At 41.3% G+C, this 13,511-nt stretch overlaps 1 protein-coding gene across 3 annotated transcripts; it reads left to right on the top strand.

Annotated features, from left to right (window-relative positions):
• Window positions 1-1,578: 1,578 nt before the first annotated feature.
• Window positions 1,579-12,765, top strand: LOC124275799 (multiple epidermal growth factor-like domains protein 10). 3 transcript variants are annotated; one of them, XM_046711475.1, is made up of 9 exons: window positions 1,579-1,797; window positions 3,457-3,588; window positions 3,833-3,964; window positions 4,807-4,938; window positions 7,393-7,539; window positions 8,695-8,782; window positions 9,213-9,295; window positions 9,720-9,837; window positions 12,015-12,765. In XM_046711475.1, exons 1-9 carry the CDS (start codon window positions 1,743-1,745, stop codon window positions 12,367-12,369), a joined length of 1,242 nt encoding a protein of 413 aa, XP_046567431.1. In that variant the 5' UTR covers window positions 1,579-1,742; the 3' UTR covers window positions 12,370-12,765. The 3 variants fall into 3 exon arrangements, with proteins under 3 accessions (XP_046567431.1, XP_046567432.1, XP_046567433.1); XM_046711476.1 differs by having other exon boundaries at window positions 1,631-1,797; window positions 8,695-8,775; window positions 9,212-9,295; XM_046711477.1 differs by lacking the exons at window positions 7,393-7,539; window positions 8,695-8,782 and having other exon boundaries at window positions 1,641-1,797; window positions 9,212-9,295.
• The last annotated feature ends 746 nt before the right edge of the window (window positions 12,766-13,511 follow it).

Raw genomic sequence — 13,511 nt, 5'->3', positions numbered from 1 at the left:
CAAAATGTTGACATATGACATGCTATAAGAAAGTATCACTCAGAATGTTGATATATGACATACTATAGGACAACATCACTCAAAATGTTGACGTACGACTTACTGTAGGACACTAATAAAGAAATTGTTCATCCATACATTGTTATCCTTCCTTACTACCCCAACTTCTAAACGCCTCTCAAAGAAGTTATCACTCAGAATGTTGACATATGACATATTATATTACAGTATCCCTCAGAATATTGACATAAGGCACTTTAGGACAGCATCACTCAGACTGTTGACATACGACATACTATAGGACAGTATCACGCAAAATGTTGACTAACGACAAACTATAGGATAACATCACTCAGAATGTTGACATAGGACATCCTATAGGACAACATCACTCAGAATGTTGTCATTGATATAATACGGCACAGCTGACATACGACATACTATAGGACAACATCACTCAGAATGTTGTCATTGATATAATACGACACAGCTGACATACGACATACTACAGGACAGCATCACTCAGAATGTTGTCATTGATATGATACGGCACAGCTGACATACGACATACTAGAGGACAGCATCACTCAGAATGTTGTCATTGATATAATACGGCACAGCTGACATACGACATACTATAGGACAGCATCACTCAGAATGTTGACATTGATATAATACGGCACAGCTGACATACGACATACTATAGGACAGCATCACTCAGAATGTTGTCATTGATATAATACGGCACAGCTGACATACGACATACTAGAGGACAGCATCACTCAGAATGTTGTCATTGATATAATACGGCACAGCTGACATACGACATACTATAGGACAGCATCACTCAGAATGTTGACATTGATATAATACGGCACAGCTGACATACGACATACACAGGACAGCATCACTCAGAATGTTGTCATTGATATAACACGGCACAGCTGACATACGACATACTAGAGGACAGCATCACTCAGAATGTTGTCATTGATATAATACGGCACAGCTGACATACGACATACTACAGGACAGCATCACTCAGAATGTTGTCATTGATATAATACGGCACAGCTGACATACGACATACTATAGGACAGCATCACTCAGAATGTTGTCATTGATATAATACGGCACAGCTGACATACGACATACTACAGGACAGCATCACTCAGAATGTTGTCATTGATATAACACGGCACAGCTGACATACGACATACTAGAGGACAGCATCACTCAGAATGTTGTCATTGATATAATACGGCACAGCTGACATACGACATACTACAGGACAGCATCACTCAGAATGTTGTCATTGATATAACACGGCACAGCTGACATACGACATACTATAGGACAGCATCACTCAGAATGTTGTCATTGATATAATACGGCACAGCTGACATACGACATACTACAGGACAGCATCACTCAGATTGTTGTCATTGATATAACACGGCACAGCTGACATACGACATACTATAGGACAGCATCACTCAGAATGTTGTCATTGATATCATACGGCACAGTTGACATTAACGTGGGGTTACTATTAGACCTCATGTCCTACTGGACAAATGGGGAAGTAAATTCGTATACATACATGTATTATATCCTGCCTCTGGTATTGCACGTCATGCTTATAGATATATATACCATGACCATACATGGTTGCTGTCAATTTTGATCTACTTCGCTTTTTTCCAGAGGGTCATTATTTGTCATAACGCAACGGAGGAACAATGTACAACCTTATTGTCATATGTTTTCTTTTGTTACAGTGTATGACTGCATACGGTAAGTATATTTCAATTTATTGTTTATTTTTTCTTAGTTTTAAGTTACATGTAGCAGATATTGAGTCATGACTTATGGATTTCAATTTATTGCTTCGTTCATTGGCATCATATATTCTATATCATTGTCAATGAATAAATGTCTGAAGTTTACGTATTATAGATAACACGGTGTTAGTACGTACCGTTTATCTCTCGTGGTTAAATGCACGACCACTTACATAAAGTCGTTATATGGTACTTATACATCTGGCATTTCTTAAATGGAAATATGTTGGCATTACAAACACAATTTACCTCTTTTCTCAAATGGCTTTGGGGTAGTCTTGCGGTTAAAGCGCTCGCTCGTGACGCCGAAGAATCGGGTTCGATTCCCCACGTGGGTACAATGTGGGAAGCCTATTCCTGGTCCCTTTCCCCGTGATATTGCTGAAATATTGCTAAAAGCGGCGTAAATCTAAACTCACTCAATTTTCTCTTGTATTTAATATTTTTGTAATATGAGGCGGTAAGTTGCGCGACGACTGTCGTAAGTTTAATGTTAAGGCATGACAGGTAAGACTGCTTTGTACAACAGTACCCTGGAAATCTGTGCTTCACTTTGTGGCTAAAGTGAAACCCCGATATTTCGATCAGCGTTGTCCCGGGTAAAATCATCACCATATTTCTTGATGCCCAAACAGGGCTTATAGTCTGTTTGCAGTGAAAACGTACCGATGAATTTCACTTTAAACAAGAAAGTAAATCAAATAAAGTGAAATTAAGATTGCGAATCCTCATAATTTTACCTTGCCAATTGAAAATTTGAATCTCAGAATTGTATTCATCATAGAATAAAAGTTGTTTAACAATCGATCATAGATTCAAATCGCTATTATTGGTTTGTATTACAAGGGGGTAAGCGCAGTAGTTGGAACAGTGAAACAAATGCACGTGCGATACGTGATGAGAGTTAACTTAAACCAACACTACTACATGTAGTTCTCCGTGTTTCATTTAATGTGCATACACCCTTGTAATACAACCCAATAATAACGATTTGAAACTATGATTGTTTGTATAATTTACATTATCACGTTACGCATCGAGCCGCGGGTCAACTGTCTTGCAATACCAACTTGGCTTTAATCACTGTGTCAGTTTGAGACTACGACGGAGTTGGGTTCTATGGATATACAACTTCTTTATTACGAATATGAGTGGCGTTTTGGTGTAGCTACTAACACCGTTATCAAGCTAGCAGCTTCACCGAAACGTCACTCATATTGGTAACCAAGAAGTTGTATATCCATAGATCTCTCCCCGTTGTTCATCACACCAACTTCTAAAAGTCACTCAAAGAAGTTTGGAACTAAATAAGATATTCTGAGAAATACAAGCTTCCCACCATCAAATGCTTCGGTAACTCATTCCTGACATTTTCAAAACATTCTTGGAAATGTACCTAAAATGACACGTCGCCTTTCAACATGATGCTACACAATGGTTTTGTTCTCTATGTTGAGTTTTCACATCTTATTCGCAACACTTAGCCGGTCTTACCGCTGATTTCAAGTGACACATGTACATAAATTTAAATGTCATGACTATTATGCCTTTTACCCCCAAAGCAATCCAGTGATTAATAATCTTTTGTAAATGATGCGTGTCATTTTAAAAGGATGCAGAAGAGGCCGCTATAGTAACGGAGATGAGTGCAAGTCATGTGGTGCTGGCTGTAGAGATGGGACGTGTAATTCCGACGGTCACTGCACCTGTAAATCACAGTGGACCGGACGTGGCTGTACAACACGTATGTCCGCATGAATTATACACAGTAAACAGATGTATCGTTAACTCGAATTCCTTAGGATTATATTGGGAAAAGAATTCGAGTTATTTCGAAACAGCCGGAGTGTCAGAATATGTCGACGCAATAGAGAACGGTTTAACGAGGTCCCGTTGATTCTGATATGACTCTGACGCGTTAATGATTCTAAAGGAACACATGAGTCGACAATCATACAACAGTAATTTAATGTTGATATATATTGTAGGATGCACTAACGGCTACGTGCAGGGATACAGCTGTATACGGTGTGGGTCTGGATGTCAAGGGGGTAGATGTGATGCTGATGACGGAACATGCCGGTGTAATCCAGGCTGGGCAGGAAGTCGTTGCACAACAAGTATGTCGATTTCAACACATATTATTCTCTTGTTTTATACCTGTTTATGATGTCGACATTACTTACAGTAACAAATATTCTTGCATTGATGATATCCCCCCTCAAGTACGCTGGGAAAGGAATTCGAGTTATTTCGAAACAGCCGGAGTGACGGTTATGCAGAAATTCCTCGAAGGCTTTCACAGTGAACATTCTGTGTTTGAAACCATATGTCGACATATTGGAGAACGGTTTAACTCGGGCCTGCTGTTTTTGATGTGACTCTACCACGTTAATATGTTTTTTAAAGAACACATGAGGCAATGCCCAATGGCTGGAAATCTTAACCTACCTCATGCCTCAGTTTGCAACTATATCCTCTTTGTACAAAAAGTGGTTTTACTTCTACAAACATCTTGTTCAAAGACCAACACTATACATATAGGAAACTCTATACATTGTCAAAAAGAGCAAGTTTCGTTCTGAGATGAAGCAGCTCTTTCATTGAGGCCTCGATGGATACCTTTACTGAATCCCCGTGAACATCCGGGTTAGAATTGGTCTTCATGAAATCATACTTGTCGTAAGAGGCGACTAACGGGACCGGGTGGTCAGGCTCACTGACTTGGTTGACACATGTCGTCGTATTCCAATTGAGTAGATCGAAGCTCATGCTGTTGATCACCGGATTGTCTGGTCCAAACTCGATTATTTACAGACCACCGCAATACTGCCGAGTTAACCTAAAAAACACACGAAACAAACTAAATCTGTAACAACAAAATGCGCATTTGCGAAATCACTTTATGATGTTCACTTATTTGCAGGAGTCGACTATCATTTAACACTGATATATATTGTAGGATGCACTAACGGCTACGTGCAGGGATACAGATGTATACGGTGTGGGTCTGGATGTCAAAGGGGTAGATGTGATGCTGATGACGGAGAATGCCGGTGTAATCCAGGCTGGATAGGAAATCGTTGCACAACAAGTATGTCGATTTCAACACATATTAGTCTCTTGTTTTATACCTGTTTATGGTGTCGACATGGCTTACAGTAACAAATATTCTTGCATTACAGATACCCTGTGTCATTACGTCTTGATACGTTATGTATGTCGTCACGTTGGGGTTTCAAATCTTATAAAAGACTCCTTCATCTTTGCAAACAATCCATCTCCCGAGTTTGTATACTGAGTCAAAAGAGAAACTTCATATTCTTTCTTCAGGGCAATATAAAAGAACAAGAGATGGTAAGATGGTTAAATTGTAATTATTTCATTGCTGAGATCTGTGTGATGTACTCGATACACTGACAGTGCCATCATCAGTTCCATTAGGCTACACCGCCGTTCTAAAACATGGGTATACAGAATGTCAAGTCACAAGAATAAAAATGCGAAATTTCTCAGTTCAATATCGTGTATGGCCGCCCCGCGAATCCCCCGCTGCCAAACACCGTCTCCTTCATCGACTGCCTGATGCTTGTGAACACGTGGTTGGGGGTTCTGCACCATTGCTCTTGCAAGGCAGCGCCAAGTTCTTGCAAATTCTGAGGTTGGTTCCTAAGACCACGAAGCCTTCTCCCAAGTGCATCCCAAACGTGCTCTATTGGATTAAGGTCAGGGGACCTCGATGGCCAGTCCATGACGTTGATTCCAGCGTTTTGAAGAAAATTTCGCGTCAACATCGCGGTATGCGGCCGAGCATTAGCATGCTGGAACTGTAGACCTGGGCCATGAGCCGCCATGAAAGGAACGAGTTCAGGGTTGAGCACCTGGTCGCGGTAAGCAGCAGCTGTGAAGTTTCCACGGATGACCAGAAGTCGGGAACGGTTGTTCCCACAGAAAGCACCCCACATCATGCAACTTCCGCCCCCAAATCTGTCGACTTCCTGTACACAACATTGGGCATACCGTTTACGACGTCGTCTCCAGACTCTATGCCTGCCGTCCGCGAATCTCAGGGTTAACCAGGATTCATCGCTAAAGACGACTCGATTCCAGTCTCTCTGGGTCCATCGGAGGTGACGTTGGGCCCACAGCAGACGTTGACGTTGATGAAACGGCGTCAATACTGGCCCACAATATGGACGTCGAGAATGGAGATTGGCAGCCCGCAACCGATTTCGAATGGTCTGTGAGGACAGTCGACCTCTAAACATCTCAGCCCTGGTTCGTGTAGCCGGCAGAAATCTGTCACGTAGGTGACGTAGGACGATTTGACGGTCTTCTGCTCGTGACGTCACGCGTGGACGACCCGACCTTTGGCGATCAGAAGTGGTGCCAGTTTGTTGTAGACGACCTCGCAAGTCATACACGGTACGACGGCTGCATCCAATTGCTCTTGCGACGTCAATAACTGATCTTCCCGCTTGCAACATGCCAACGGCACGTTCACGTTGCACATTTGACAATCGTGGCATTTCAAGTACCGTTCAATTCTTGAAGCCAATGCAAACACGTGCACATGAAGAAAACTTCGATGCGAAGACCACGTGATCGACTGCACGTGCAAAACCTGATTTGGCACTAACGTCATTTGCACGACGAATGGATGGGTTTGAGTGGGTTTTGCTAACGTTTTTCTAGAGCCGAAAGATAGGGATCCCATTTCGGATACATAGATGTATCATCAGAGAAAAATTATTCATTATTTTTCAAATTACATTTTGTGAAGTTTCTTTTTTGACTCAGTATATTATTGCTGTGTAGTGCAGACACACCTCGTTATAGCGTGTGATAGTATTTCGTTATAGCGTGTGATAGTACCTCGTTATAGCGTGTGGTAGTATTTCGTTATAGTGGGTGATAGTATCTCGTTATAGCGGGTGATAGTATCTCGTTATAGCGCGTGATAGTATCTTCAAACGTATGATGTCCAGATACGCAATCCGATGATATTACAACTGACACCACGGTTTGTTAAACATAATGCTGGAGCAACACATTTATATCATTTTTTATGTTTGTTCTTAATGATTGACCTCATTTAGTAATAACTGACGCAAGTAATACAACGCATTGCTTTACCAAATGACGGGACGGCATTAAATAATACTTGTTCGTATTGCTTGAAGTCTGACTAATTTTATACAACGCTTTGTTTTTCTTACTGCGCTACTGTTAACGGTTGGAAGGCAGGTTATTATAACTGACACAGTACATACAGTCAAATCCAAATGTCTCAAACTCGGTTGAGACGAATTCTCGGTTGTGTCGAACTCGTCTCTCGGTCCCTACCGATTTCCTTATATATTTATCATTATTTCTATGCTGGCGGATGTGTCGAACATTCGGATAAGTCGAACTGCACCCTTGGTCTCGACGAGTTCGACACAGTTGGGTTTGACTGTATACATTACATGTATATGCAATTGTTGTACTAAATGTCTGGAGTGTATTGTTTACACTTGTGTAAGCTTATGCATTACTTTGTGGGCAGGATGCTCTGATGGTTTTTACGTGTACGGACGGATGTGCATACGTTGTAGTAGCCGGTGCTCGGGACGTTGTAATGTTGCTGATGGCACATGTAGATGCAGGACTGGCTGGGCAGGACGTCGTTGCACCATTAAAATGGCGATATCAGGTAATTTGCATTAGTGTATTGTTATAAAATTATCCAGTTGTTTGAGAATGTAGGAGCCTGGTCCATTGTACATAAAGTCGATGCAGTGGTCTTTCCGACAGCATTCGGTTGAAAAACCTGGGTCTGTGGCCCTCTGGAGTACGTAAGTCCCAAAACTTCAAAGTCAATTTAGCTCTACCAAACTTTTAATCGTTGAATAATTGTTATTTTTAATAATGGCTAAAACTCAGCACAATCGCTGACCCAGCTAGGGTCTATGCAGGTAGCAAAAGTACTGTAAGTCTTTTTGATTTTTATGTTGATGTAAATTAAATTGATGTTCTCGTCACAATATGGCTGTTATATTGCCGATGGGACGCTAAATATTAACTCAATCACTCACTCACTGTGGCCCTTTGATGTGGCACCGATTAATATCACATATGTTATATTTGTGATTACACTTTCTCAGTAAAGTACAGATTCGGGTCTTTGGGGGCTGAGATCCAACCTGGATTACTTTCAAAGTAGGACTAGCACACAAAGTCAGCAATCTAACCCACTCAGCCGACGTAGTTCTAAAAATGGAAGTCTGACAACTAGTAGTATAGATCACGTACTTTGTGTACCCCTGTGACAAGTGCAATATGGCGCTTCTTCCATGGCCAAAGCTATGCATACACCTCGCCGTTTTAGAGAGTTACCAAATGTAACATATAGTTGAGATTACACATTCTCGGAAAAATATACATGCTTCTACTTTAGGGGTTAAAGACCCAACGGGGGTCAAGGAGATGATCAGACACCACTCCAAAAGTTAACGGACTGACTCTCAGCCTATTTCTTTTCCAAGCGTCAGCTGTTCCAAACTTATCATTTTCTGATTAAAATAAAATGAATGCAGTAAAGAGGGTTGGGGTAAACCTTCTTAGGCTCATCAGCTCTGGGCCCTTGATAATGATTTTACATTTTTAAATTCTTATCTTGAAATTTCTAGATCATTGTCTTGAAATTTACATGTATCTTGAAATTTCAACTTCGTATCTTGAAATTTCAACATATTGTCGAAATTTCAACTTAGCATCTCTTGAAGTATCATGCAAAATTTAAAAACACGAATGGTCCCAAAAGGCTTCCGTAATTTAGCGTTTAAACAAATGCATTTTCTACAAGCAGATGAAATAGCAACAAAGGCATCGTCGACAACCGCAACCAACGTGACGGAATCCACCAAGGCTGACACTCTATCAACCACAGGTAAAACGTCAACATAATTCCTCCTCTCCAGTTTGTTGACGTGTTGTTTTACGCCGCACTCAGCAATATTACAGCTATAGGGCGTTGATCTGTAAATAATCGAGTCTGGACCAGACAAGCCAGTGATCAACAACATCAGCATCGTTCTACGCAATTGGGAACCAATGACACGACATCCCGTTAGTCGCCTCTTACAACAGTCATGGGTTGCTGAAGACCAATTCTAACCCGGATGTCGCTTACAGTGTCAGTGTTTCGGGAAATTTCTATTAACCATGTTGATAAACATGTTTTCTATTGAGAGTTTAATTGAACCTTAGAATCAACACTCTAACAGTCTGAAAACAGTGAATGTCATTAACGTCCATTTGGTGTTTGAAGGACAAGAGCTGTGATATTTTGAGGACAAAAATATTAGTATTATTGTAATCCGTAGGAACTCAGACGCCAACCTCTTGGAGCAGTACCGATCTAACAACTCAGACGCCAACCAATAGGAGCACTACCGATTTGAAACCGGGTAGGTTAATCACTGAATCAATGACAGGAAGACACAAGTACTGTGTGTTATAAACAGTACGAGTATCAATGCAGATACTCCCTTGGTTGTTGTTTAACGCCCCGCTCAGCAATATTCTCGCTATATTGCAGCGTTTTGTAAATAATAGAGTCAGGAATAGACAATCCAGTGATCAAAAGCATGAGCATGGGTCAACGCAACATTCATGAACCAAGTCAGCGAGCCTGACCTTCCGATCCCATTAATCGCCTCTTGCGACAAGCAGGCGTTACTGAAGACGAATTCCATCCGGATATTTAGGAGTTGCAGATACTGGTAAAACAGTGGTGAGATTTAAGCTGAATAAGGCTCACATTCTATTGTATCAACAATAACACCATAGATCACTTCTCCTTTACACAGTTGCTTTTGATACTGTTGTCAGATGGAGAGCAGGTGACCAAAGAAGAAAAAACAACTTGGACATACGTGCTCATATACAGTTTGACGCCAGTCGTAATCATATCATGTACCATTTTGGTCCTGTGCTTGGTGTTAAAAAGGTGAGATTGTATATGTAAGCCGGTCGTGGTATAACTGCCACTTTAGGCTTACCACAAACATCACCTCACAGTGATGTCACTGTTTCTTTAGACTACCCTCCTTAATAACTGACAAGCATGTAGACTTATGTTATGTAAATGCCGTTTTAGGTTTACCACTATCATTACCTGACACACCATATAGCTTTAGGTCTACCCCCTACATTAGCTGACACACCTTATAGCTTTAGGTCTACCCCTACATTACCTGACACACCATATAGCTTTAGGTCTACCCCCTACATTACCTGACACACCATATAGCTTTAGGTCTACCACCTACATTAGCTGACACACCTTATAGCTTTAGGTCTACCCCCTACATTACCTGACACACCTTATAGCTTTAGGTCTACCACCTACATTAGCTGACACACCATATAGCTTTAGGTCTACCACCTACATTAGCTGACACACCATATAGCTTTAGGTCTACCACCTACATTACCTGACACACCATATAGCTTTAGGTCTACCACCTACATTAGCTGACACACCATATAGCTTTAGGTCTACCACCTACATTAGCTGACACACCATATAGCTTTAGGTCTACCACCTACATTACCTGACACACCATATAGCTTTAGGTCTACCACCTACATTACCTGACACACCATATAGCTTTAGGCCACCACCTACATTAGCTGACACACCATATAGCTTTAGGTCTACCACCTACATTAGCTGACACACCATATAGCTTTAGGTCTACAACCTACATTACCTGACACACCATATAGCTTTAGGTCTACCACCTACATTTGCTGACACACCATATAGCTTTAAGTCTACCACCTACATTAGCTGACACGCCATATAGCTTTAGGTCTACCACCTACATTAGCTGACACACCATATAGCTTTAGGTCTACCACCTACATTACCTGACACACCATATAGCTTTAGGTCTACCACCTACATTACCTGACACACCATATAGCTTTAGGTCTACCACCAACATTACCTGACACACCATATAGCTTTAGGTCTACCCCCTACATTAGCTGACACACCATATTGCTTTAGGTCTACCACCTACATTAGCTGACACTTTAGGCTTACCTGTCACATTAGCCGACACAGTATACAGCTGCCACTTTAGGCTTGCCTGTCACATTAGCCGACACAGTATACAGCTGCCACTTTAGGCTTGCCTGTCACATTAGCCGACACAGTATACAGCTGCCACTTTAGCCTTACCACCCACACAGTATACAGCTGCATCCTGAGCCTTACCACTCACATCAGCTGCTGTATCTGGTATAGCTGTCTTTTTGCCTACCACCAACATGAGCTGACTCGCAGTATATAACTGCCTCAACAGCTGTTACAGTTGAGTTGAGTTGAGTTGGGGTTTACGCCACATCATCATTAATTACTCTAGCCAGATATCAAGTCTGCATTCATAAACATGTTAAGGGGTACGACCAAAAGGATGGCCGATTAGGCCTTTCGACAGGGTAAAGTTTCTATACAACAAAGGAGTGATTTTCTAGCTGTTACAACATCTTTAAGCTGAAACCACATATGTGTGTTTCATAGGCTTACCAACCACTTATATTTTCAATCAAGTACCAAATAGCAAAGAGTGTGAGTGATTCCTGTTTGTTTTATGTTTAACGTCTCGTGACAATATGTCGCGTCAACGTGAGATTGGGACAGACCCGTGAAGATCCGGGTTAGAATTGGTCTTCAGCAACCCATGCTTGTCGTAAGAGGCGACTAGCAGGATAGGGCGCACAGGCTCGTTCACTTGGTTGACAATATGTCACCGTATCCTAGTTGCTTAGATCGATGCTCATGATGTTGATTACTGGACTGTCTGCTCCAGAATCGATTATCTACAGACCGCCGCCATATAGCTGGAATATTGCTGTGGCGTTAAACAACAAACCAACCAAATCAAGCTGGAATATGAAGCCTGGAAGTCCACCAGCTCGGGTATGGATCTAACGACCATATAATCATATAATGATTATTAATATAGAATCTGGACCGACAACTCTTCTGTTGTCCAAGAGACGCAACTCAGCAACCCCACTTACGTCTTCTTAGACTGAGTATCTGTTGCAACCTGTAGCATTATCTGACTCAGAATATGCTGATTATATCGATATACGTTATTTATCGTTTAGACGACGTCCAAGGAAGACATCCGTTAAGACATCTGGCGCCAAAGTACCATCCACAGCAGACGATCTCGCGTCAGACCAGGCGGTACACTTCACCGCTGTTTCGGAGGGCGATGACGACAGACATTATGACGCTATTCAAGACCCAGTGACTCAAGTCGATGCAGGTCATGACGATGAAGCAGATACGGTCCCAGAGGAGAATGTGTATGAAATACCTTCTGATAACGAATGTGCAAAAGTCTATGGAAATATTTCAGAGAGTAATGATGGGAATCTCTATGAAACTCCTTCAGTAAACATGGACAGACATATCTACGAAGGACTTAAAACACGAACGAAAATATCCAAAAAGTAAACACAACGTATTACTCCACATAGAATTCAGTGCCCATTTTGAGACTGATGTCTGCCAAACACTGAGATCAATACATAATTTGGTGAAAATACTGAAAAATGTTTGTGATTATATGAATTTTAAATAAATAGTGATTTTTATGAAACCAATACGAAATGCATTTACTGACCTATCTATCAGAAAGTAAGGAGTAAATGGTTCCCACTTCTAGTAAAGAGCGACTGTGGGTGTTTTTTTTAAAAATATTTTAAGCCATGTAAGATGTGATATACACGATTTCGTATTTATGTTTATACATATACCGAAGCTATGTGAAATCCTCATATTTCACGACTTACCAGTGTGTACATATTGTGTTAAAAGACCTAATAACTGAATAAAGTTTACAATCCATTAGTTTCTCTTTACATATATTTCTTTTCCAAGAAAAGTGGATTAAATTAAGCTTCCTCCTTACAACCAGGCAGGAAGCTCTCTGTCATACATTGATGTTGTCACGCGTATGGACTCCCGTGACAACAATGTCTCGATCTTACCCTCTCCAACCACTCTACTTTGCAAAGTGGCGACTTCCGGTGTAGCCCTTGTATATCACAGAGTAGGAGGAAACATGCTCTGACTCGAATTTTCCTTCCTTTTGTTGAAGCTATCGTTGTAGCGAATGCCATATCGTTAATGGTGTCTATGGATGGTGTCATATGAATCATATTTTGAAAACGTATCAACTCATACCTATTTGGAGGCGGTGGGGTAGCCTAGTCGTTATAAAACGTTCGCTCGTCACGTCGAAGACCTTGGTTCGATTCCCCACATGTGTGCAATGTGTAAAGCCAATTCATGGTGTCCCTGTCGTTGTATTGCTGTAATATTGCTAAAGGCGGCGTAAAACTAAACTCACTCACTGATACCTATTTGACTGTGTTCAGACATCCACGTATTTAACTCCTGGCTTATGTGATTGGACCCGTGTGTTGTAAGGAGTGGGTGGATGGGTTAAAATCCGGGTTAGAATTGATCTTCAGCAACCCCTGCTTGTCCTAGGAGGTGACTAACGGGTGGTCAGGCTCGTATCCCAATTGCGTATATCGATGCTCACGATGTTGATCACTGGATTATCTGGTCCAGACTAGATTATATACTGA

The sequence above is a fragment of the Haliotis rubra genome, unplaced genomic scaffold (assembly GCF_003918875.1).
Source record: "Haliotis rubra isolate DU_JTF1 unplaced genomic scaffold, ASM391887v1 Scf2029, whole genome shotgun sequence".
In the NCBI taxonomy this organism is placed as follows: domain Eukaryota; kingdom Metazoa; phylum Mollusca; class Gastropoda; order Lepetellida; family Haliotidae; genus Haliotis; species Haliotis rubra.
This window is presented reverse-complemented; position numbering and strand designations above follow the sequence as displayed.